Below are 27,500 nucleotides of genomic sequence, written 5' to 3'. Positions count from 1 at the left end.
TTATGTTGCCCAGCAGGGCAAATTCTCCAGATTTACAGCTGCCAAAACACACTGTTGATTCAGCCAATTCACTTTAAATACCGCAACTAATATTTCATTGGATTCGTTATGAATACTTACAGCGCCTTCAGAAAGTATTCATACCCCTTGACTTACTCCAAATTGTGTTGTGTTACAGCCTGAATTAAAAATATACAAACAATACCCCATAATGACAAAGCGAAAACCTGTTTTTAGACATTTTTGCAAATGTATTAAAAATTAAATACACCCATGAGTTAGAATCCCCTTTGGCAGTGATTACAGCTGGGAGGATTTCTGGGTAAGTCTCTAAGAGCTTTGGCCACCTGGATTGTAAAATATTTGCACATTATTCCCAAAGTATTCAAGCTCTGACAAGTTGGTTGTTGATCATTGCTAGACAGCCATTTTCAAGTCTTGCCATAGATTTTGAAGCCGATTTATGTCAAAGTGGAACTAGGCCACTCAGGACCATTCAATTTCATTTTCGTAAGTGTCTGTTGGAAAGCAGACTGACTCCAGTGTATGTTTAGCCAGGTTATTGTCCTGCTGAAAGGTGAATTTGTCTCCCAGTGTCTGTTGGAAAGCAGACTGAACCAGGTTTTCCTCTAGGATTTTGCTTAGCTCTATTCCATTTATTTTTATCAAAAAGAAACTCCCCAGTCATTGCCGATGACAACCATGCCCATAACATGATGCAGCCACCACCATCGTTCTCAGTAATGTGTTGTGTTAGATTTGCCTCAAATATAATGCGTTGTATTCAGGACATAAAGTTCCCTTCTTTGACACATTTTTTGCAGTTTTACTTTAGTGCCTTATTGCAAACAGGATGCATGTTTTGGAATATATATATTCTGTACAGGCTTCCTTCTTTTCACTCTGTCATTTGGGTTAGTATTGTGGGGTAACTACAATGTTGTTGATCCATCCTCAGTTTTCTCCTATCATAGCCATTAAACTCTGTAACTGTTTTAAAGTCACCATTGGCCTCATGGTGAAATCCCTGAGCGGTTTCCTTCCTCTCTGGCAACTGAGTTTGGAAAGAACCCTGCACTCTTAGAAAAAAAGGTGCTATCTAGAACCGAAAATAGTTCTTTGACTTTTTCCATAGGAGAACCCTTTGAAGAACCTTTTTGAGTTCCAGGTAGAACCCTTTTGACTTCCATGTAAAACATTTTACACAGATGGATCTACATGGAACCCAAAAGAGTTCTACCTGGAACCAAAAAGAGTTCTACCTGGAAACAAAACGGGTTCTTTTATGGGGACAGCCGAATAACACTTTTTGGGATCCCTTTTTCTAAGAGTGTGTATCTTCGTAGTGACTGGGTGTATTGATACAAGTGTATTTAATAACTTCACCATGCTCAAAGGGATACTGAATGTCTGCTTGAATAAGTGCCCTTCTTTGCATGTCATTGGAAAACCTCCCTGGTCTTTCTGGTTGAATCTGTGTTTGAAATTCACTGCTCGACTGAGGGACATTACAGATTACTATTATTGCACACAGAGTGAGTCCATGGAACTTATTATGTGACTTGTAAAGCACATTTTTACTCCTGAACTTATTTAGGTTTGCTATAACAAAGGGGTTGAATACTTATTGACTCAAAACATTTCAGCTTTCATTTTTTATTAATTTTGAAAAATGTTGACATTATGGGGTATTTGACACTTTGACATTATGGGGTATTGTGTGTAGGCCAGTGACACAAAATCGCAATTTAATCCAATTCAGGCGGTAACACAACAAAATGTGGAAAAAGTCAAGGGGTGTGAATACTTTCCGAAGGTACTGTATGATGACAAGTTAGTTAGTTCAACAGTCCATTCAATGTTAACACTCCCTATTCAGTTTCAGCCCATTCTATTCTGCTCAGCCATCCCATTGTAAGGCTGTATTCTTTATTCACATTACAGACGTTGGATTGGAATCCCCTGCTAAGGGAACGTATTCTCTTCTCTGAATGGCAGTCCCCTAAACACACTACAGGGGGGGGGGGGGGGGAATCATATTACTAGCTGGCTAACATTCACTGTTACAGCCTAGTTAGTGTATTGTCCCTGAAATCAGCACTGCCAAATCATATCTTCTTTCTTTATTTCATAAAAAAAAAAGTTTTACTGAATGTAAATAAACAACACAAAGTGTTACACATCTTTGTCAGTGCGGTAGAGAGTACTAACCAGTGGCTATAACAAGGCAAGGACATATCAAAATCCTACACTGACGCAAAAGAGGCATAGTTAGAGAGACTTAATGTCAAAGCCACTCGAAGCTGAAACTGTAACCTTACAAAACCCAACCACTATTCATTCAAAACCCAAGGCTTTCCATCAAACCGTCTGCCAATAAAAGGGCTCCCTGCCTAGCCCTAGCCAGCTGCGGCCATTGTCATGCTAATACAACGTAGCTGTTAGCACTAATGCTAATATAATGGTAATATCACATCATATAATACAGGACTATCACCTCAGGTAAAATGAGATGTGGAAAGAAAAAAATGAATTCCCTTACCACATAAAACACTGCGAATTCCACCAGAATACAATAGTAGAGCTGGTGATTACAACAATAAAATGGAATGGTGAATATTTAAAGTATGTAGAAACAATGTAACCTGGGTGTCAGTCTGTCTCTGCTGTAGCTGCCTCCTTTGTTGTTGTCATGCAAAACACTGACAGAGTTGGCTGAAGCAAAAACAGGCTGGCAACCGGGCTAGAAGCAGTATGTGTTCCAGCGGGGAATTACAAACATTCTAAGAATGTTCTTTTGGAACGTTTGATGGAGAACCTGCACAGTGGACCGGAATGAGGATACTAATACTTCTACAGACTGAACCTACCTCCAACATCTCCTCAATATCTCGAGGAGCAAGACCATGCTGTGGAACAGAGGCAGGCACAACAACCACAGGGATGCAGTGACCACACAGACAACACCACAGTGGAGAGAGAGAACGAGAAAAAAAGAAGAAGGGAGAGATGTCCAAAAAAGAAGTGATTGATCAACAACAGACAAGAAGACATTACATCACATCACTAAGGAGTAAGGGAATGTGAGAGGTGACAATAAGGAAAGGTTGGGTAGTTTGTGTCAGTGTTAGGGGCAAGGGTTTACAGACACAGCACACACCGCAAGTCTACCTGCAGGTCTGAGATAACTCTTGAATAGAGGACAATAGCGGCAAATGATGTAAATAACGGAGAGAAAAAAACAATAGGAAGAGACATGGCTGTGAAGATGGAGAGAGAGGGAGAGGTGGGGAGAGGGACAGGGCTTGCTACCTCTTCCTCTGGCTGGGAGTCCGAGTCACTGTTCTGCTGTTGACAAGGGTTGGGGTGGTGCTTCAGAAACTGGGCCACGTACGTCATGATGGACTTCTCATCCGGTTTGTCAACATCCACATCTGGGGAGAAAGAACAGATAGGGGTCAGTCTAGTCACCACAACACACTGAACTGTACTGAATACCAGCTGTTATGAACAACCAGATACTAGTATTAACATAGCATTCTCAATGACATCTAATCTGGAAAAAGCTAACCATTCATCACTATTTAACTCCAGCTATATCAACAACAGACTACTGCGATTAGCCATCACTGATCTTTGTAATCAAGCAGATGAAAGCCTATAACAGAAACCTCAGACAGAGTGGAAGGCCTGCCACCTTGCATCAAACTGTCATATCAGGTTTATATGGTATGTTGGTGAGCTGCTGGATGCTCTCTCTGGCACTGACTCCTCTCTAGCCCTAATGGCCCTTAATTATGGTGATGTCAAACTGGATTTGTCAGAGCTCATTCTGAGGGGCAGCCGTGAAGGAGCACAGAGGCTGTTGAGAGGATTCACTCTAGAGGGATGTATCTGATACACAGGCAGGAATGTACACTAGTGAAAGCATAGTGAATCTTTGTATTGACATGGAGCGTGGCTGACATATCAGCTTCAGGTTTGTAAAGATCTAGAAAAGTTGAAGTTTTCTAACCAGAAGTTTTCTAGACTTTTGGTTAGTTTGTTCAGTGTACCTGGGCCATTCCATCAATTAGGCCTTTTGAGTAGTGTAACTTGGTGAGCAAAAAAAAGTTTCATTTCACCTAATTTTAACATTCTGTCATAAAAAGCACATGTTCAACTAAATAAAAAACATGTTTTCCCATTTCAAGAGGTTAAATAAAAAAATGACTATAGTAAGTGCGTAGTAGGTGCCAAATAAAGTAACAGCTTTGACCGTAACAGGGTTGACCGTAACAGGGTTGACCGTAACAGGGTTGATGACTTCATCTTAAGTCATCCATAAATCCCCTTGTGACAGGGGGAATGGAAGCTGGTTGTGTGAAACAGGGAGGATAATTGAATGCAAGCTTCACCAAAAACTGTTTTATTGTTAAAATATTTGTAGCCTGTCTATATGGGTAACAGGGTTGACATGTTATGTTCAACCCTCTCAGATGTTCATCACAAAACACCAGAACATGGCCCAGAAGAGAAGATCCAGCTCACTTGCTTTTACACTATGATTTGACTATTAGATGTTCAATGTAAAAAAACGAATAGTTTCACTGTATTAAAATGACAGTTCAGTTCACGTAACAGGGTTGACCTTAAAATGAGGGAAGGTTTTTTTTAACCTTAAAATGAATCACTAATCACATGAAATAAATAGTAATCTAGAGAAATGGCTTTGTCAAAGCAACAAAATAACTTTACAATGATGGTGAACTTGGATAAATGTTAGGATTAAGTGGGCTAGTGTCTTCCCAGAAGTCACAGAGGATGCACAGACGGACATGTCAAAATGCTGAATTTAGGCACTTTAACAAGTCTTTATTCAAATAAATAAAACAGATTTATTGAATTTTCCATGTGTTCTATATTAAAGGGCACTCAATTTAATATAACATGCTTTTTGAATGTTTGTACACAATTTCTACTTAGCATTTTAAAGGGACGCAAAAGGCACTAATTTCGTGGAACGACCCACATTAATTTGCCAAACAGGAAATGACCTCTCTGGCTGTGGTTTACCTTCTGGGTCCAGTAGCTGCGGAATGCCCAGCTCAGTCTCGGCCAATGAGAAGGCTTCCTGCAGGTTCTCTCGATTGGCTCTCCTCCGCACACGCTCCATGTCGACCAGGTGGGGTCGAAGAGAGAGGATCACTGCGAAGAATGCCACACCTGTACGCCAGCTCGGCCCAAAGTCTTTCACGTCGATCCCCAGATGCCTGAAGAGACAGACAAATACAGCATTACATCAATAACACCATCACTTATTATTAGCTATCCTAATATCATTATCAGTAGCTATCACTACAACCACGATTAGTACTGGTAATAGAAGTGTTACTGTAGTTAGTAATATCATAAGTATCATCATGTTATATTGCAGTAGGTGCAGTGGCTGTAGTGTCCCGTACTTGGTGGCGGTCTGCTGGACCCATCTGAGTAGGGCCTTCCTGGCCCCACCATGCAGCGGGGGGAGGGGCCTCCTCTTGACAGGCGGGCTGGTGGTGTCTGAGCTGTCCACTGAGGAGGTGCTGCTAGAGAGGGCCTGGAGCGCTGGCAGGTTACTGGTCAACTCCTCTATCTGCACGAGGGGAGAGAGAGCGATAGAGAGATAGAGAGATTTTTTGCTATAGAGAAAGCACAGCTTTTTGTGCCAAGAAGACAGAGTATGGCTGACTCACAAAATTAAACACCATTGCCTTTATTGTGTAATTGTGCAATAGTGCTGCATTATTTGTAGTGGGATGACACCCACCCACCACAGAGGCACTTTACCTGGAAATAGAGGATTATTGTCCAAATCAACCCCAGTACGATAGATGGTCTTCCATCGACGATGTCAGTCGAGTTGATGTTGACTAGCTTGATCTGTGTCACAACATACAATATCTAGCATTATACTGTAGGATATCACTTATCAGAAATCATATCCGTTCTAATACATACTGTCTGGAACAAATATGCACAAATTCACTCAATCTAGTAATGGTACAATATATGGAAATACGGATACGGACTATGAACACAGTACCCAAGTGTAATATCATTCATAATAACTTTCATGAAAACATAAAATAAGCTGGTACTAACCGGTGATCCCCTGTACGCAGACTTGAGTGAGCGTGAGAAAAAAGGAGAGAGAGAGGGAGCAAAAGAGAGGTAGACAGAGAGAGATTGGATGCAGTTAGAGGAGGTATATAGTATGGGTGAGTGACAGGGGGATGCCTCATCGAGTGTGAGCCAAGCGATAAAGACTCTAGCAGTGAGATAACCCTGGCTGCTCTACGGCGGGCTGAGAGGACAGATCTATCACCTATACACAGACAGCACCGGGGATTACACCCAGCAGAGAGGAGAGAGAGAGAGAGAGAGAGAGAGAGAGAGAGAGAGAGAGAGAGAGAGAGAGAGAGAGAGAGAGAGAGAGAGAGAGAGAGAGAGAGAGAGAGAGAGAGAGAGAGAGAGAGAGGGGTAGGGTATATCATAGAGAGAGAGGGCCTGGGCATTCATCATATTATCCATATCAGAGGGTATATTACAGAGGAGAGGAGTCTGAGCTTTAAAGGTTATCATATTACACTGGGACTGTAGTATGGAGGAGGGACAATATGGGGTGGGAAAGGTCTCCATGACAAGGAAAAACTGTAGAAGCTCCACTTGGGAGAGGGTCAGAGACCGAGCAGTACTGTACATATAATTCATGTTTCTATATCTAAGACAGGTCTAAAGAGGGGGTCTAGTAGGCAGTTTATACATAATACAGCATTTTATATCAGAATGGGGTCCTTAGACTATGTAAAGATAGTGGTTGACAGTAGATGGAGGGACACTGCTTCAACAATATGACAAAGAAAGGGCCTTCATACAGCGTCAAGAAGGAGGGCGATATACGGGAAAGAAGACAGTGGCCGTGTCAAAATACCCATACCAACCTACTAAATACATAAACTGCATACTATGTACACGTCATCGCATACTATTTAGTACGTACTGTTTAGTAAAAGGTATGCCACGGTTGCAACTCTCAGTAGTGGCTCCGAACTGGCTGAGTAGGTGGGGTGGGGCTGAGTGCAGGTGGATTTTTCCAAATTCATCAAACATGCCAGCCTGATAATAGCTCATTTCCAATTTGATGAATTTCTCTAAACTCTGAATAGAATAGGAATGGCGTTATAGGCCTACTCAGGCTGATTATAAGCAGACTATCACATTCAACCCATATAGCCCATCTATCCAACTTAAAAGGACTAAAGACAGAAACAGATCATTTGGTTCCATTTCAACATATTTATTAGTGAAACCAAAGTGCTGTAACATAAATTAAATCAAATAGCCTAGTAAACACACCAAAACTTTTCAAATGTTCAAATCAAAACACTATTGCACAGAAAAATGTGGACAGCTGGGTGAATCGCAAATTCAGACAGCAACATAATGGACAGCAACATAATAAACTAAAGCACTGATCAATGGGAACGAGATCAGAATGACTGCTATAAGGCTTTTCCATACAATTATTAAATAGGTAGCGTAGTCTACAAAACTAAAACAATCCGTAACTTCAAAAATCAAAAGGCCTGATTAACATGACATCATTAATCCAGATCCTGAGACCGCGGTGCTGAAACACTCAGAAATAAAAAGATGGTTTAGTATTTCATTTAAAAACTCTGATGAAGGTCAAGAAAATCTGTTTTCAAAGATGCAGCCTACAATGCAATACTCGTGATCATTTTAAGGAGAACAAAAATATTCTTAGCCTACATTTGAACACCAACGCAGAAGCTTAGCTATTTGGAACCAACACTCAGACTTAATTTACAAACAAAGCGGTGAGTATTTAGTGAGTCCACCAGATCAGAGGCAGAAGGGATGACCAGGGATGTTTTATGTTTAGTGAGTCCACCAGATCAGAGGCAGAAGGGATGACCAGGGATGTTTTCTGTTTAGTGAGTCCACCAGATCAGAGGCAGAAGGGATGACCAGGGATGTTTTATGTTTAGTGTATCCACCAGATCAGAGGCAGAAGGGATGACCAGGGATGTTTTCTTGATAAGTGTGTGAATTGGATGATTTTCCTGTCATTCAAAATGTAACGAGTACTTTTGGGTGTCAGGGAAAATGTATGGAGTAAAAAATACATTATTTTCTTTAGGAATGTAATGGACTAAAAGTAAAAGTAATCAAAAATAGAAATATTAAAGTAAAGTACAGATACCCCAAAAAACTACTTAAGCAGTACTTTAAAGTAGTCTTATTTAGGTACTTTACACCGCTGCTAGATTTTCGAAATGTCACATACTATTAAACATAATGTTTTTGCATACCCAAACAGCCTACTATTTAGGACGCAAGTATGGATTATTTGGACACGACCAGTCTGACCAATATAAAACCTATCTGACAGAGAGAGACCAAACATCATATACTGTAGGCAACAGCAGATATTAAATCATGCTCCCATTGTGACAGATATGAGATAGGGAGATAGGGGAAATGGCAAATGTGATAAAAGAGCACTGAGGATAGGAACTAAAATCAAATCTAAATACAGTCTATGGACACATAAGATTTACACACATACACACACACACATCCCAGCATGACATGGCAGAGACACCCAATCTCGGTGTCTACACTCCAGACTGCAGATTATTGTTGTAGGATTTAGGGTTTAACCCTGTCACAGTGCAGGAAGAAGCTAAATCAATGTCCCGCCAGACGCGAGCTCATACTTGCGGATTTATTTATGTATATCCAAAGACATGCTATGTGGAGTATTAGCGATCTAATACTGGGAATCCATCTCATAAATTAGGTTTCCATCCAATTGGCGACAGATTTTCATGAGAATATTCTAAAATCAGCATAAAGAAAATATGAAACATTTTCCACCAGTGGTGTGTTTCCACCAAACGGACTTGTTGCGGACACAAATCAGTGCGTGATGACACAAAATGTACTTTTCATGTACAGCCTAAAAATCTAAAGTGCAATGTCCCGTGTAGCTCAGTTGGTAGAGCATGGCACTTGCAACGCCAGGATAGTAAGTTCGATTCCAATGGGGGATTAGTATGGAAAATGTATGCACTCTGGATAAGAGTGTCTACTAAATGACGTGAATGTAACAACAACTGTTGTGTTAAATAGCAAATGCGCCTACTCTGGGCTTGTGTGTTCTAGCCAGCAGATACAGTGTGGGTAGGCTAGTAACCATGATGAGATCATTATGGATAAGGGAGAGAATATCTTTCTTTGTCAAATGGCAGTCAAGCATCGATCATCATGTCACCAGAATAAGACCCTCAATATTTATTGGAAAGCAGCATCACGTTCATCACCTTGTGAAGTTCATCATAACTGATTTCATCTGTAGCCTAATAAACTGCATGGTTACCCGAGTCTTAGTGGGAAGACCACACAACATATCATTGCGTGACTCCAAGTGTACTTCGATATTATGTTTATTATATTAATATTTGCACATGAAGGCATTTCCACCGCCACTTCTCACATAATTCATTTTACAGACACAAAAAAAGCCCACCTTCTCTAGCATATTTTGTTTTGTCGACATTTGGAAAGTTTACTGACACATTTTCTGTTTCCATCAGGCCTGCCATGACATTTTTTATTCTACATGTACTTTACTCGCATAAAATGGTTGGATGGAATACTGGTTATAGACATGGATCTCATGGAGTGAGGGAAAACAGTCAATTTGAGAGAGAGAGAGAGAGCGAGATAGATAAGGAAAAGGGGGAAGGAAGATACAGCAGGGCAAAGGGAGATGGGAGAGGGGGGGTAGAGAGGGGAATGTAGTAGAGAAAGAGTCATCCGGGGTCAGTCTTCCTCGTTCTGACCCCAAGGCCATCACCTGAACCATGTGTGTCAAGGGAGAGGGGCAGAGGGATGGAGGGTGAGAGGGATGGATGAGTATACAGGTAGAGGGGTGGAAGGATGGAAGGATGGAGGGGGAGATGGGCGGAATGGGGAGGGGGAGAGGGATGGAGGGGGAGAGGGATGGAGGGGTAGAGGGATGGAGGGTTAGAGGGACAGAGGGGTGGGGGACGGAGGGGGAGAGGGATGGAGGGGTAGAGGGATAGAGGGGTAGAGGGATGAAGGGGTAGAGGGACAGAGGGGGAGAGGGACGGAGGGGTAGAGGGATGGAGGGGTAGAGGGACAGAGGGACAAAGGGATGAGGGATGGAGGGGGAGAGGGATGGAGGGGGAGAGGGATGGAGGGGTAGAGGGATGGAGGGGGAGAGGGATGGAGGGGGAGAGGGATGGAGGGGTAGAGGGATGGAGGGGTAAAAGAATGGAGGGGGAGAGGGATGGAGGGGTAGAGGGATGGAGGGTTAGAGGGACAGAGGGGTGGGGGACGGAGGGGGAGAGGGATGGAGGGGTAGAGGGATAGAGGGGTAGAGGGATGAAGGGGTAGAGGGACAGAGGGGGAGAGGGACGGAGGGGTAGAGGGATGGAGGGGTAGAGGGACAGAGGGACAAAGGGATGGAGGGGGAGAGGGATGGAGGGGGAGAGGGATAGAGGGGTAGAGGGATGGAGGGGGAGAGGGATGGAGGGGGAGAGGGATAGAGGGGTAGAGGGATGGAGGGGTAAAAGAATGGAGGGGGAGAGGGATGGAGGGGTAGAGGGATAGAGGGTTAGAGGGATGGAGGGGGAGAAGGAGAGGGATGGAGGGGTAGAGGGATGGAGGGGTAAAGGGATGGAGGGGGAGAGAAAGACAGGGATTGAGGAGAAGAGGAGAGGGGGAAAGGTAGAGATGGAGCACTCCTACCTTTCTGCCCTCCAGGAAGTTGAGCGCCGTGCCGATGTTGGAGACCCAGTGGATCCTCCGCAGCTTCCTCCCCTGCTCACATGGCTAGAGGGGGGAGATATATATATATATATATATATAGAGAGAGAGAGAGAGAGAGAGAGAGAGAGAGAGAGAGTTAGAGACAGGGGGTGGGGAGGTAATATAAGACAGAGTTAAAGAGATATACAGTTTCAGAGTCAGAAGGATGTTAAACAGAAAGAAAAAGGTACGGAGGGAGAGAGAGAAATGAATGAAAACATTGAAACTAAAAAGAACTGAATGGAAAGTAGAAAGAGATTGAGAAGAGGGAAAGATGGCAGAATGAATAACAAAGAAAACAAGAATGAGAATCACATAACAAACAAGGAAGAGAAAACAGAAACGGAGAGAGACAGACATAGAGAAACAGAGATAGAGAGAAAATGAATCTGAGTGTGTTTGCCTTTTAGCAAAGAGATCAATATAACAGACAGCTTAGACCCAAGGCTGTATTGGCCTTGTGGGACCATCAAACAGTGTGTGTGTGTGTGTGTGTGTGTGTGTGTGTGTGTGTGTGTGTGTGTGTGTGTGTGTGTGTGTGTGTGTGTGTGTGTGTGTGTGTGTGTGTGTGTGTGTGTGTGTGTGCGTGTGTGCGTGTGTGCGTGTGTGTGTGTGTGTGTGTGTGTGTGTGTGTGTGTGTGTGTGTGTGTGTGTGTGTGTGTGTGTGTACCCCGTGGCTTTTCCCTGTTTGTCTAGCCTGATTTTTTTCCAACCAAACATCCTAATAAAGACTAATCAATAAGCATTTCCATGTAATCGTTTCCATTCTCACATTCACTGATGTCCATAGATATGCTGTAAACATAGCTTTGAGGGCAGGGTTCACAGAGAAAGTCTTTCACAGTACTATTTAAAATCAGTCATCAAATGCCCTTTACAAACAGGTTTCCATGTCAACCCTGCCTTCATTACATTCCATTGCTCTGTTTTTTGATGAGAGAGCTTACTGTCATTTCAGTTGAACATCATCAAGGGAGCGTTAGAGTTTAACCCTGCATGTTGGGGATCTGGTGGGCTTGGATTGGTATTTATTATGAGTCAACAACATTGTGACCAAGACCAAGTGCAATTAATCTGACCCAAAGCCAGGAGTGGAGGAAGGGCCTTTGTTGCTGCCCTGAGTGAGACCACTTGCAGACTAGTTAAACTGATCCCAGAGCAGGTTGGTCCAGGACTCACCAGCTTCTGTCCAGACAGGACCTCCAGCAGGGCCAGCAGCATCACCCCATCCTTGATGTCCTCAAACAGGTCCGTCACCACCAGGGACGGGACACGCTGGGGGGAACCATAACAAACAACAGTCAATCCAAAGCTGCATTAGTTTAATGTTTACGGAAGTGTTCTGTGCCATACAGTAAATACCCAACTAAAGCTATTATGTCAAATTTTCTTGGAAACTTAACCCATCAAGATCAATTTTTCTAGACTTAATGGTTATTGTAATAAAAGCAACATGGCTCAGTAAGTCTCCAAGCATGTAATATGCATAATCACAATACATTCACAAAATCCTGTTAAAAAGGATATTCTGAGCCACAGGAAAGCTTGGCTGTGGGACGATTGATTGACAGCAAGGAGGATCAGTCTCTTTTGAAAGGGGTCCCGAATCCCAAAATCCAGAAATATGCTGATGATTTTCAAAGTGAGCCCTCTCAAGAACTCCCTCCATGACCTGACGTGGCCCTCCACACTGGAGAGACACATATCTCAATTTCTCCCTGACTCCACATCAATGATTTCTCTTAAAGCATAGTCACATGGTGGGTCTGAGGAGAGGTTTAGAGGAAAAGGCATTCAGCCATTCAGAGTGAGATTAGCGAAAAGAGAGAGGGGGGAAGAGGGAGTGGGGTGGGAAGAAGAGAGGCAGGGAGGTAAAGTAAAGGGAGACCAAGAGAGTGAGACCAAAGGAATAGAGAATCTGGAGCCAGACATGTTGTACAAGAGAACCGAGAGAGTGAGACCAAAGGAATAGGGAATCTGGAGCCAGACATGTTGTACAAGAGAACCGAGAGAGTGAGACCAAAGGAATAGGGAATCTGGAGCCAGACATGTTGTACAAGAGAACCGAGAGAGTGAGACCAAAGGAATAGGGAATCTGGAGCCAGACATGTTGTACAAGAGAACCGAGAGAGTGAGACCAAAGGAATAGGGAATCTGGAGCCAGACATGTTGTACAAGAGAACCGAGAGAGTGAGACCAAAGGAATAGGGAATCTGGAGCCAGACATGTTGTACAAGAGAACCGAGAGAGTGAGACCAAAGGAATAGGGAATCTGGAGCCAGACATGTTGTACAAGAGAACCGAGAGAGTGAGACCAAAGGAATAGGGAATCTGGACCCAGACATGTTGTACAAGAGAACCGAGAGAGTGAGACCAAAGGAATAGGGAATCTGGAGCCAGACATGTTGTACAAGAGAACCGAGAGAGTGAGACCAAAGGAATAGGGAATCTGGAGCCAGACATGTTGTACAAGCGAACCGAGAGAGTGAGACCAAAGGAATAGGGAATCTGGAGCCAGACATAATGTACAAGAGAACCGAGAGAGTGAGACCAAAGGAATAGGGAATCTGGAGCCAGACATGTTGTACAAGAGAACCGAGAGAGTGAGACCAAAGGAATAGGGAATCTGGAGCCAGACATGTTGTACAAGAGAACCGAGAGAGTGAGACCAAAGGAATAGGGAATCTGGACCCAGACATGTTGTACAAGAGAACCGAGAGAGTGAGACCAAAGGAATAGGGAATCTGGAGCCAGACATGTTGTACAAGAGAACCGAGAGAGTGAGACCAAAGGAATAGGGAATCTGGAGCCAGACATGTTGTACAAGAGAACCGAGAGTGTGAGACCAAAGGAATAGGGAATCTGGACCCAGACATGTTGTACAAGAGAACCGAGAGAGTGAGACCAAAGGAATAGGGAATCTGGACCCAGACATGTTGTACAAGAGAACCGAGAGAGTGAGACCAAAGGAATAGGGAATCTGGAGCCAGACATGTTGTACAAGAGAACCGAGAGAGTGAGACCAAAGGAATAGGGAATCTGGAGCCAGACATGTTGTACAAGAGAACCGAGAGAGTGAGACCAAAGGAATAGGGAATCTGGAGCCAGACATGTTGTACAAGAGAACCGAGAGAGTGAGACCAAAGGAATAGGGAATCTGGAGCCAGACATGTTGTACAAGAGAACCGAGAGAGTGAGACCAAAGGAATAGGGAATCTGGAGCCAGACATGTTGTACAAGAGAACCGAGAGAGTGAGACCAAAGGAATAGGGAATCTGGAGCCAGACATGTTGTACAAGAGAACCGAGAGAGTGAGACCAAAGGAATAGGGAATCTGGAGCCAGACATGTTGTACAAGAGAACCGAGAGAGTGAGACCAAAGGAATAGGGAATCTGGAGCCAGACATGTTGTACAAGAGAACCGAGAGAGTGAGACCAAAGGAATAGGGAATCTGGAGCCAGACATGTTGTACAAGAGAACCGAGAGAATGAGACCAAAGGAATAGGGAATCTGGAGCCAGACATGTTGTACAAGAGAACCGAGAGAGTGAGACCAAAGGAATAGGGAATCTGGACCCAGACATGTTTTACAAGAGAACCGAGAGAGTGAGACCAAAGGAATAGGGAATCTGGACCCAGACATGTTGTACAAGAGAACCGAGAGAGTGAGACCAAAGGAATAGGGAATCTGGAGCCAGACATAATGTACAAGAGAACTGAGAGAGTGAGACCAAAGGAATAGGGAATCTGGAGCCAGACATGTTGTACAAGAGAACCGAGAGAGTGAGACCAAAGGAATAGGGAATCTGGAGCCAGACATGTTGTACAAGAGAACCGAGAGAGTGAGACCAAAGGAATAGGGAATCTGGACCCAGGCATGTTGTACAAGAGAACCGAGAGAGTGAGACCAAAGGAATAGGGAATCTGGAGCCAGACTTGTTGTACAAGAGAACTGAGAGAGTGAGACCAAAGGAATAGGGAATCTGGAGCCAGACATGTTGTACAAGAGAACCGAGAGAATGAGACCAAAGGAATAGGGAATCTGGAGCCAGACATGTTGTACAAGAGAACCGAGAGAGTGAGACCAAAGGAATAGGGAATCTGGACCCAGACATGTTTTACAAGAGAACCGAGAGAGTGAGACCAAAGGAATAGGGAATCTGGACCCAGACATGTTGTACAAGAGAACCGAGAGAGTGAGACCAAAGGAATAGGGAATCTGGAGCCAGACATAATGTACAAGAGAACTGAGAGAGTGAGACCAAAGGAATAGGGAATCTGGAGCCAGACATGTTGTACAAGAGAACCGAGAGAGTGAGACCAAAGGAATAGGGAATCTGGAGCCAGACATGTTGTACAAGAGAACCGAGAGAGTGAGACCAAAGGAATAGGGAATCTGGACCCAGGCATGTTGTACAAGAGAACCGAGAGAGTGAGACCAAAGGAATAGGGAATCTGGAGCCAGACTTGTTGTACAAGAGAACTGAGAGAGTGAGACCAAAGGAATAGGGAATCTGGACCCAGACATGTTGTACAAGAGAACCGAGAGAATGAGACCAAAGGAATAGGGAATCTGGACCCAGACATGTTGTACAAGAGAACCGAGAGAGTGAGACCAAAGGAATAGGGAATCTGGAGCCAGACATGTTGTACAAGAGAACCGAGAGAGTGAGACCAAAGGAATAGGGAATCTGGAGCCATACATGTTGTACAAGAGAACCGAGAGAGTGAGACCAAAGGAATAGGGAATCTGGAGCCAGACATGTTGTACAAGAGAACCGAGAGAGTGAGACCAAAGGAATAGGGAATCTGGAGCCAGACATGTTGTACAAGAGAACCGAGAGAGTGAGACCAAAGGAATAGGGAATCTGGACCCAGACATGTTTTACAAGAGAACCGAGAGAGTGAGACCAAAGGAATAGGGAATCTGGACCCAGACATGTTGTACAAGAGAACCGAGAGAGTGAGACCAAAGGAATAGGGAATCTGGAGCCAGACATAATGTACAAGAGAACTGAGAGAGTGAGACCAAAGGAATAGGGAATCTGGAGCCAGACATGTTGTACAAGAGAACAGAGAGAGTGAGACCAAAGGAATAGGGAATCTGGAGCCAGACATGTTGTACAAGAGAACCGAGAGAGTGAGACCAAAGGAATAGGGAATCTGGAGCCAGACATGTTGTACAAGAGAACCGAGAGAGTGAGACCAAAGGAATAGGGAATCTGGACCCAGACATGTTGTACAAGAGAACCGAGAGAGTGAGACCAAAGGAATAGGGAATCTGGAGCCAGACTTGTTTTACAAGAGAACCGAGAGAGTGAGACCAAAGGAATAGGGAATCTGGACCCAGACATGTTGTACAAGAGAAACGAGAGAGTGAGACTAAAGGAATAGGGAATCTGGACCCAGACATGTTGTACAAGAGAACCGAGAGAGTGAGACCAAAGGAATAGGGAATCTGGAGCCAGACATAATGTACAAGAGAACAGAGAGAGTGAGACCAAAGGAATAGGGAATCTGGACCCAGACATGTTGTACAAGAGAACCGAGAGAGTGAGACCAAAGGAATAGGGAATCTGGAGCCAGACATGTTGTACAAGAGAACCGAGAGAGTGAGACCAAAGGAATAGGGAATCTGGACCCAGGCATGTTGTACAAGAGAACCGAGAGAGTGAGACCAAAGGAATAGGGAATCTGGAGCCAGACTTGTTGTACAAGAGAACTGAGAGAGTGAGACCAAAGGAATAGGGAATCTGGAGCCAGACATGTTGTACAAGAGAACCGAGAGAATGAGACCAAAGGAATAGGGAATCTGGAGCCAGACATGTTGTACAAGAGAACCGAGAGAGTGAGACCAAAGGAATAGGGAATCTGGACCCAGACATGTTTTACAAGAGAACCGAGAGAGTGAGACCAAAGGAATAGGGAATCTGGACCCAGACATGTTGTACAAGAGAACCGAGAGAGTGAGACCAAAGGAATAGGGAATCTGGAGCCAGACATAATGTACAAGAGAACTGAGAGAGTGAGACCAAAGGAATAGGGAATCTGGAGCCAGACATGTTGTACAAGAGAACCGAGAGAGTGAGACCAAAGGAATAGGGAATCTGGAGCCAGACATGTTGTACAAGAGAACCGAGAGAGTGAGACCAAAGGAATAGGGAATCTGGACCCAGGCATGTTGTACAAGAGAACCGAGAGAGTGAGACCAAAGGAATAGGGAATCTGGAGCCAGACTTGTTGTACAAGAGAACTGAGAGAGTGAGACCAAAGGAATAGGGAATCTGTACCCAGACATGTTGTACAAGAGAACCGAGAGAATGAGACCAAAGGAATAGGGAATCTGGACCCAGACATGTTGTACAAGAGAACCGAGAGAGTGAGACCAAAGGAATAGGGAATCTGGAGCCAGACATGTTGTACAAGAGAACCGAGAGAGTGAGACCAAAGGAATAGGGAATCTGGAGCCATACATGTTGTACAAGAGAACCGAGAGAGTGAGACCAAAGGAATAGGGAATCTGGAGCCAGACATGTTGTACAAGAGAACCGAGAGAGTGAGACCAAAGGAATAGGGAATCTGGAGCCAGACATGTTGTACAAGAGAACCGAGAGAGTGAGACCAAAGGAATAGGGAATCTGGACCCAGACATGTTTTACAAGAGAACCGAGAGAGTGAGACCAAAGGAATAGGGAATCTGGACCCAGACATGTTGTACAAGAGAACCGAGAGAGTGAGACCAAAGGAATAGGGAATCTGGAGCCAGACATAATGTACAAGAGAACTGAGAGAGTGAGACCAAAGGAATAGGGAATCTGGAGCCAGACATGTTGTACAAGAGAACAGAGAGAGTGAGACCAAAGGAATAGGGAATCTGGAGCCAGACATGTTGTACAAGAGAACCGAGAGAGTGAGACCAAAGGAATAGGGAATCTGGAGCCAGACATGTTGTACAAGAGAACCGAGAGAGTGAGACCAAAGGAATAGGGAATCTGGACCCAGACATGTTGTACAAGAGAACCGAGAGAGTGAGACCAAAGGAATAGGGAATCTGGAGCCAGACATGTTTTACAAGAGAACCGAGAGAGTGAGACCAAAGGAATAGGGAATCTGGACCCAGACATGTTGTACAAGAGAAACGAGAGAGTGAGACTAAAGGAATAGGGAATCTGGACCCAGACATGTTGTACAAGAGAACCGAGAGAGTGAGACCAAAGGAATAGGGAATCTGGAGCCAGACATAATGTACAAGAAAACAGAGAGAGTGAGACCAAAGGAATAGGGAATCTGGACCCAGACATGTTGTACAAGAGAACCGAGAGAGTGAGACCAAAGGAATAGGGAATCTGGAGCCAGACATGTTTTACAAGAGAACCGAGAGAGTGAGACCAAAGGAATAGGGAATCTGGAGCCAGACATAATGTACAAGAGAACAGAGAGAGTGAGACCAAAGGAATAGGGAATCTGGACCCAGACATGTTGTACAAGAGAACCGAGAGAGTGAGACCAAAGGAATAGGGAATCTGGAGCCAGACATGTTTTACAAGAGAACCGAGAGAGTGAGACCAAAGGAATAGGGAATCTGGACCCAGACATGTTGTAAAAGAGAACCGAGAGAGTGAGACCAAAGGAATAGGGAATCTGGACCCAGACATGTTGTACAAGAGAACCGAGAGAGTGAGACCAAAGGAATAGGGAATCTGGAGCCAGACATGTTTTACAAGAGAACCGAGAGAGTGAGACCAAAGGAATAGGGAATCTGGACCCAGACATGTTGTAAAAGAGAACCGAGAGAGTGAGACCAAAGGAATAGGGAATCTGGACCCAGACATGTTGTACAAGAGAACCGAGAGAGTGAGACCAAAGGAATAGGGAATCTGGAGCCAGACATGTTGTACAAGAGAACCAAGAGAGTGAGACCAAAGGAATAGGGAATCTGGACCCAGACATGTTGTACAAGAGAACAGAGAGAGTGAGACCAAAGGAATAGGGAATCTGGACCCAGACATGTTGTACAAGAGAACCGAGAGAGTGAGACCAAAGGAATAGAGAATCTGGAGCCAGACTTGTTGTACAAGAGAACTGAGAGAGTGAGACCAAAGGAATAGGGAATCTGGAGCCAGACATGTTGTACAAGAGAACCGAGAGAATGAGACCAAAGGAATAGGGAATCTGGACCCAGACATGTTGTACAAGAGAACCGAGAGAGTGAGACCAAATGAATAGAGAATCTGGAGCCAGACATGTTGTACAAGAGAACCGAGAGAGTGAGACCAAAGGAATAGGGAATCTGGAGCCAGACTTGTTGTACAAGAGAACCGAGAGAGTGAGACCAAAGGAATAGGGAATCTGGAGCCAGACATGTTGTACAAGAGAACCGAGAGAGTGAGACCAAAGGAATAGGGAATCTGGAGCCAGACATGTTGTACAAGAGAACCGAGAGAGTGAGAAAGAAAGAGAAGCAAAGACCCTACCTCACACAACTCTCAAAATTAATTAGCAATGAGCTTTCCTCTTTAATTCCACTTCTAATAGTTCCATTGCTTTAAATATTTTAATGTTCAGAATGCATTTGTGTCACTTTCAATGAGTGACAGAAAACCCCTTTACCGAGGCCTCTACAGACGGACAAATTATGCCACCGGCTAATTGAAGTTAAATTCTCCTATTATCTCGTTATAATCCAAGAGTTAATGAGGAAATTTCTACTAATTACAAAATAAGGAAGTAATATCCATTTACTTAGCTCAGTCACAGGAGTCAGATAAATAAATCAAGGGCTTTAGGAACTAATTACATGTGAGTGTCTGGGCTTTAATTGATTGGAAACATCCCAGCCTCTGTAAGTGTGCTTGTCTATGACCTTATGTGCATGCTTAGAGAGGGGGGTGGAGAGAGAGAGAGAGAGAGAGAGAGAGAGAGAGAGAGAGAGAGAGAGAGAGAGAGAGAGAGAGAGAGAGAGAGAGAGAGAGAGAGAGAAAGGGAAAAGAGAATGGAAGAAGGAAGAGAGACTGAATGAAAGAAGATCCAGGAAAGAATAACGATGAGATACTGACAAGATGATAGAGACATACAGGAGTAGAGAAGTAAACAGACAAGATGATAGAGACATACAGAAGTAGAGAAGTAAACAGACAAGATGATAGAGACATACAGGAGTAGAGAAGTAAACAGACAAGATGATAGAGACATACAGGAGTAGAGAAGTAAAATATTGAAAATATAAGTTATGTGGGATGAGGAAGGGGGTTGGGACGAGTTGTGTGCCATAACGTCTGAGAGAAGAAAGAAAGAATAAGAGACAGGGTGAAAAAAGTGTTTACAATGGTCAGTGGGGCTTTGCAGTAATCTCTGGGAACACTTGGCTGCTGATTAATGCAGCTAGTTTAGCCTAGCCCAGCTGTTTGCTGAGAGATGATGAGCCTGCCGTGCCGCTCACACTGGCCAGCCCATAATTAAGCCCTAACCTTCTCACAGAGGATTTGTCAAAATGGAAAATGAGGGTCTTCTCTCTCTCTCTCTCTCTCTCTCGCTCTCACTCTCACTCTCTCTGCTGAGTAGCTGAGTACAACTTAAAAGCTCTTCAGTCTGAGTGCTTTAATCATATTCTTCTGTGCAACATGCAGAGGCATATTATATACATTCTCCCTGGCTCACCCATGCTGGCTGATCTTGCTTTGGGATGGTTTTGCATATGTGGATGTGCACTGAAAATAAATCATACTGTCATACATACTATGCTATGTAGGTGCTGGTTCAACAAAGTTGCAGTATAGACAAGACGGGATATTACAAGACGGTATATTACCCTGTGTAATAGGAAACCATTCATATTTTCTATAACTGCGCTCTTCTATCTTTGCCCCTTTGTCAGAGCTCATATGAAATCATCTTTTGTTACCTGTGGAGGGGTAGGCCCAGGAGGGGGAAGGAAGCAGGGGGGAAGGAGAGGGTGTATCCCCCATACCAACGTTATCTCACCTACCTACGTTATAACGATTAATCACATACCTTTAGGCTGAGAATTAAAGGCCTGAGATAACTATGGTAATGACCCTCTACCCCTGGAGAGCTGTGCTTAACCCACTAGCTCAGCTAGCTTGCCTCTCTCTCTCTTTCCAAGGGACTAGTTAAAAAGGGAGCCGAGCCTAGCTAGGGCCTCACAACATTTTTCTACATGGGGTTTAAAAAAAAAAAAAAATCAACTTGTTTGTTTTACTGCAGGGCATTCAAAGGCAAACATATATAGAGGAACTCATAGGCTTGGTTTTAGCTAGCTGACTAAACTTCACTCTATGGTGAAGGAAGTTTCTGATTTGGTATTTTGGTATTTTATTAGGATCCCCATAAGCTGTTGCAGAAGCAGCAGCTACTCTTCCTGGGGTCCACACAAAATATGAAACATAATAATACAGAATATCAATAGACAGCTCAGGGACAGAACTACATACATTTTGATGAACTTCACTAACGGAGCAGGGACAGGCTTTGTGGAATTCAGCTCCGACTACATTGATTCGCCCAAGGTCAATACTTTAAAAAAAAATGTCATTAGGAAATGCTTACTTTGTACCTCTGTTTATCCTCTGTAGTTGCATGCCTTTGTTTGCTGAAATACTTTTTTTCCCCCCAAAAAATGTTACCTTTTTTTTCTGCCCAATTGGTAGTTACAGTCTTGTCTCATCCCAGCCAAGCCGCACGGCTTCCTGACACAATGCCCACTTAACCCAGAAGCCAGTCATACCAATGTGTCAGAGGAAACACCGTACACCTGGCAACCAGGTCAGCGTGCATTGCACCCAGCCCGCCACAGGAGTCACTAGTGCGCGATGGGACAAGAACATCCCTGCCAGCGATGCAGAGCCTTAGACCACTGCGCCACTCGGGAGGCCGTACTTTTACAATAAACATTCATCAAATTGAACCACTGACTGTTTGCTCATTGCTGTTGCTCTAAGATGGCAACTCAGTGCAAATGTGCCAATTAAATCTCAAGAAGGGAACAATCGGTGGTTGTATTTGATTGACGTTTATTGAAAAAGTATGGATTTCAGCAAACAAAGAAAGGCACCCAACTACAGAGGACAAACATAGATACAAGGTGGGCCTGTCATAATTGTAATTTTTTGAAAGTATTGACCTTGGCCGAATTGATGTAGTCAGAGATGAATTCCACAAAGCCTGGTCGCTGCTCCACTTCGTTGGTGGAGTTGATCAGAAACTTCCTTCTCCATGGAGTAGAGTTAAGTCAGCTAGGTTTCAGCCAACAGCACTTCACCACAGGCCTAATTATTTCCCTCAACAAGGCAACCTCATAGAGACACGCCCTATGTTCAACACGGTCTTTGCGCCATTTCTGTTTACCAACCCGTTTACCAACCTGACACAAAGCAATCCACTAAGACAAATAGGCCTACATGCTGCCATCGGTCGCTACGGTAACGTCATGCTCAAGGAGGAAGAGGTTAAATAGGCATGAAGAAGGGATGGTGGGAGGCGGGGGGGGGGGGGGGGGGGGGGGGTTTAATCAACAGGAGACGAGTCAGAAAAAAAGCTAAGCAATTACCTTTAAGAATTTAAAAGCTATTTAGACAGAGCACAGAGCAGCGATATAATCATTCCAGAATAGAGGAGGTAGCCTAAATCAAACATGTCGAGTTTAATCGTAAAGAGCAAACTATGTCAGGTAGTCCTGCCTGATTCCCTATCTTCCCCAGTGCTTTGATGAGGGATCAACACCGTTCCAGAAGGTTTGATGAGATATCATCCACATAGTTTCAGGTTGGTGATTAGGATCAAATTAGGTTGTTAATATGACATGAATGTAGCCCAGAAGCAGGGCATAAAGCACAACCCTACATGACTTTAAAGTCCTACTCCAGTCTCCTATTCAGCTCATTCACCTGATTTACATAACAAAAGCCACATCCCACTAGGTGGTCCAGGTATCCTCATGACATTGCACAGGTGGGTGAGGAAGGGGGGGGGGGGGGGGCTTCCCTCTTTTGTCTTCTGTTCTCTATTGTTCCTCTATTGTTCCTGAAGCAAGTGGGGGGGACAATATGAAAAATCTCTGGCAGACCAACTCCTCGAATGCCCTTGAAGTTTTCAGTTGTGTTTAAAAAACACAATTTTCCTCACAACACATTTTTTATCCTTTAGTGTGTGTATTTATTTTCGTATGTGTACTGTATTTATATTTTGGATATTAAAAATAGCTGGAGGACATCTTTAATCTATTTGCTGTCTGGGGATAAAGTGCGATAAATAAATTATTAGGTCTTTACTTTAAACGCTATAACACATCTAGGACATTTAAATATTTTGGTGGAGAGTAATTTTCTGCTGCAAAGGTCCTGATATCTGATATTTAATATCATGTCAAGGTTTATTCCCTGCAGACTGCCTCCTCAAATGAATTTTCTGCTCTGCTTCGCCGCAGATGAATGCGGCCACTGTCGTAATCAAATTGGAAACCTTGAGAGCGGCGGCGGCTCGGATTGAAATAGCGTTTAATTGCGTGGCGCTGTGCCGCAGTCGCCTTGTCCACTCGCTCCCCGACATGCTCTTCAAGCAGTAATGGGTTAAATTGAGGAGCCTAATACGTTATAATACTATAATTACATGCACATGACGGACCAAAGCATGCGGCTGCGCCAACTGTAATTGTTTAGGTTACAGAAACACTGTTGCTTAAATGGTAGGCTAAGCCTAATAGGAAGGCAAATGAAGGATTTGAGCTCTTATGCAGAACAATCCAAATTAATTGCAAAGGAGGTGTAGGGTTCTGTTTTAGCCCCAATCTCTGAGCCCAAACCTTGTCTACAGTATAGCCTGCAGAGATGGAAAACGTCATAAATATGAAATGATACAGATCCTAATTTAGTACACTGTACTGGAGGGGAAAAAGCAGAAATTGCTTTTGTTGAACGCAAAAAGCTATAATTACTTTTGTATGATATAAGACTGAAAGCTATCCACAGGCGATCTGATGTAAGGTCAGGTGAGAAGGAACAGTAGTGTGTGCTGTGCATACATGTGATCTAGGGGGTGGCGCAACCAAGTCTCATGCCTGGTTAGCCTAATACTTTTAAAGGCACAGTGCAGTGAAAACGTGTTTTCCTGTGTTTTATATATATTTCCACACTATGAGGTTGGAATAATACTGTGAAAATGATGATAATACCCCTTTTAGTGTAAGTGCTATTTGAAAAGACCACCTGACATTTCTGCCTGTTTTGGTCAGATGGGGGGGTCTAAATCTTTACAGTCCTTTTAGTGTGAACACAACAATGACCAGAAAGGCCTGCCAGACAGACAGACAGACAGACAGACAGACAGACAGACAGACAGACAGACAGACAGACAGACAGACAGACAGACAGACAGACAGACAGACAGACAGACAGACAGACAGACAGACAGACAGACAGACAGACAGACAGACAGACAGACAGACAGACAGACAGTAAGACAGACTCTTACCTTTGCCAAGTGGGAATTGATCCATTTAGTGAACGTCCTCTTCTGCACTGCCTCTTGCTCATCTGAAAATCAGAAACATCATGGTCACATGCTTTGTAGACAAACAGAATGGACATCCTTTCTTCTAACTGTACCGTACCACTGTTATGAACAGGGCTTGAGTTAGGCCTTATTGATGGATGATGACTCTGATTAACAACTTCCATATTCAGGGCATTGCTATGCCTAATGTCTCTAAGTGGTTAGCTGCCTCTGCTCTACTGTACTTTGCTCCATGAGAATAGACCTGACATTCAGATGGCATTTTAACCAACCTACTTGTATCCCCTCTTCAAGCTGATTGATAACCGTGTGGCTTTTTAAAAGGATGACCTTTTATGATAAAAATGGATCATGAGTGACTTCTTCTCCTATTTTGTTGGAGAAGAAGAGGAAGAAGAAGGAGAACAAGAAGGTCTAATTCTTGCATTTCACAACAAGCCCCCAACTATATCTCTGCCTGTTCAGTATGTTGATCACCTATCATAAAAGCACATAAAGCCGTGTGTTGTGCGTATTTACTTGGGAGTGAAGGGCACAGTTTGTTATGGTCCCAGCGATAAAAATCTATTAGCAAAGGCACAATCAATACTACTGACAATGTCCCTTAAAAATCTAATCCACTTAAATTAGAACAAAGCATAAATCGCTGCAGGGTTCCTCACTCTGAGAGAAAGACAGACTAACAGCGATAGAGGGAGAGAGAAAGAGAGAGGGGGAGAAAGTAAGAAGAAAAAGAAAAAGAAAAAGAAAGAAGAAGAAGGAGAAGAAGGAGAAGAAGAAGGAGAAGAAGAAGAAGAAGAAGGAGAAGAAGGAGAAGAAGAAGAAGAAGAAGAAGAAGAAGAAGAAGAGGAGAAGAAGGAGAATGAGAAGAAGAAGAAGAAGAAGGAGAAGAAGGAGAAGAAGAAGAAGAAGAAGGAGAAGAAGAAGGAGAATGAGAAGAAGAAGAAGAAGTAGAAGAAGAAGAAGAAGAAGGAGAAGAAGGAGGAGAAGAGGAAGGAGAAGAAGGAGAAGAAGGAGAAGAAGAAGGAGAATGAGAAGAAGAAGAAGAAGAAGAAGAAGAAGGAGGAGAAGAAGGAGAAGAAGAAGAAGAAGGAGAAAGAGAAGGAGAATGAGAAGAAGAAGAAGAAGAAGAAGGAGAAGAAGGAGAATGAGAAGAAGAAGAAGTAGAAGAAGGAGAACAAGAAGAAGGAGAACAAGAAGAAGAAGGAGAATGAGAAGGAGAAGGAGAATGAGAAGAAGAAGAAGAAGGAGAAGAAGGAGAAGAAGAAGAAGGAGAAGAAGAAGAAGGAGAAGAAGGAGAAGAAGAAGAGAAGGAGAAGGAGAAGAAGAATGAGAAGAAGGAGAATGAGAAGAAGAACGAGAAGAAGAAGAACAAGAAGAAGGAGAACAAGAAGAAGGAGAAGAAGAAGAATGAGAATGAAGAAGAAGAAGAAGGGGAAGAAGAGGAAGAAGAAGGACAAGAAGAAGAAGGACAAGAAGAAGAATGAGAATGAAGAAGAAGAAGAAGGAGAAGAAGAGGAAGAAGAAGGAGAATGCTGTTTGAACGTCATGTTACTAGAAGATTCATTGGAGTAAACTGTATTTCATCCATCATTATAGAATCAGACAGACTCACACCACAATAATCTGCAGAAAACGGTGTATCACTTTCACACTGTCTCATATATCAATACATTAATGGGACATCATATTCCATTCGATATTCACCATACATACAGTGCCTTGCAAAAGCATTCATCCCCCTTGGCGTTTTTCCTATTTTGTTGCATTACAACCTGTAATTTAAATAGATTTTTACTCGGATTACATGTAATGGACATACCGGTACACAAAATAGTCAAAAAAATGTGAAGTAAAAAGAAAAAAATAATTTGTTTTAAAAAATGATTTAAAAAAAAAACGGAACAGTGGTGTGTGCATGTGTATTCACCCGCTTTGCTGTGAAGCCCCTAAATAAGATCTGGTGCAACCAATTACCTTCAGAAGTCACATTCAATAAATAGTTAAATAAAGTCCACCTGCGTGCAATCTAAGTGTCACATGATCTGTCACATGATCTCAGTATATATACACCTGTTCTGAAAGGCCCCAGACTCTGCAACACCACTAAGCAAGGTGCACCACCAAGCAAGCGGCACTATGAAGACCAAGGGGCTCTCCAAGCAGGTCAGGGACAAAGTTGTGGAGAAGTACAGATCAGGGCTGGGTTATAAAAAAATATCAGAAACTTTGAACATCCGACGGAGCACCATTAAATCCATTATTAAAAAATAGAAAGAAGATGGAATCACAACAAACCTGCCAAGAGAGGGCCACCCCCAAAACTCCCGGACCAGGCAAGGAGGGCATTAATCAGAGAGGTAACAAAGAGACCAAAGATAACCCTGAAGGAGCTGCAAAGCTCCACCGCGGAGATTGGAGTATCTGTCCATAGGACCAATTTTAGCCGTAAACTCCACAGAGCTGGGCTTTACGGAAGAGTGGCCAGAAAAAAAGCCATTGCTTAAAGAAAAAAATAAGCAAACATGTTTGGTGTTCGCCAAAAGGCATGTGGGAGACTCCCAAAACATATGGAAGAAGGTACTTTGGTCAGATGAGACTAAAATTTAGCTTTTTGGCCATCAAGGAAAACGCTATGTCTGGCGCAAACCCCACACCTCTCATCACCCCGAGAACCCCATCCCCACAGTGAAGCATGGTGGTGGCAGCATCATGCGGTGGGGATGTTTTTTATTTGCAGGGACTGGGAAACTGGTCAAAATTGAAGGAATGATGGATGGCGCTAAATACAGGGAAATTCTTGAGGGAAACCTGTTTCAGTCTTCCAGAGATTTGAGACTGGGACCGAGGTTCACCTTCCAGCAGGACAATGACCCTAAGCATACTGCTAAAGCAACACTTGAGTGGTTTAAGGGGAAACATTTAAATGTCTTGGAATGGCCTAGTCAAAGCCCAGACCTCAATCCAATTGAGAATCTGTGGTATGACTTAAAGATTGCTGTACAATAGCGGAACCCATCCAACTTGAAGGAGCTGGAGCAGTTTTGCCTTGAAGGAGCTGGAGCAGTTTTTCCTTTAAAAATCCCAGT

The 27,500-nt window shown here is 43.5% G+C and overlaps 1 protein-coding gene across 1 annotated transcript in view; it reads right to left on the bottom strand.

The window, feature by feature from the left end:
- The window catches only part of LOC120019321 (nesprin-1-like), a 131,844-nt gene that overhangs the window by 85,346 nt on the left and 18,998 nt on the right, over positions 1 to 27,500 (bottom strand). The window contains exons 3-9 of the mRNA XM_038962619.1: positions 24,370 to 24,431; positions 12,064 to 12,159; positions 10,825 to 10,908; positions 5,809 to 5,901; positions 5,445 to 5,614; positions 5,056 to 5,252; positions 3,313 to 3,434 (exon numbers count right to left, since the gene is read on the bottom strand). Of these exons, the coding sequence (XP_038818547.1) occupies positions 3,313 to 3,434; positions 5,056 to 5,252; positions 5,445 to 5,614; positions 5,809 to 5,901; positions 10,825 to 10,908; positions 12,064 to 12,159; positions 24,370 to 24,431 (824 nt within the window). The remainder of the gene's footprint in view (positions 1 to 3,312; positions 3,435 to 5,055; positions 5,253 to 5,444; positions 5,615 to 5,808; positions 5,902 to 10,824; positions 10,909 to 12,063; positions 12,160 to 24,369; positions 24,432 to 27,500) is intronic.

The sequence above is a fragment of the Salvelinus namaycush genome, chromosome 24 (assembly GCF_016432855.1).
Source record: "Salvelinus namaycush isolate Seneca chromosome 24, SaNama_1.0, whole genome shotgun sequence".
NCBI lineage: Eukaryota > Metazoa > Chordata > Actinopteri > Salmoniformes > Salmonidae > Salvelinus > Salvelinus namaycush.
This window is presented reverse-complemented; position numbering and strand designations above follow the sequence as displayed.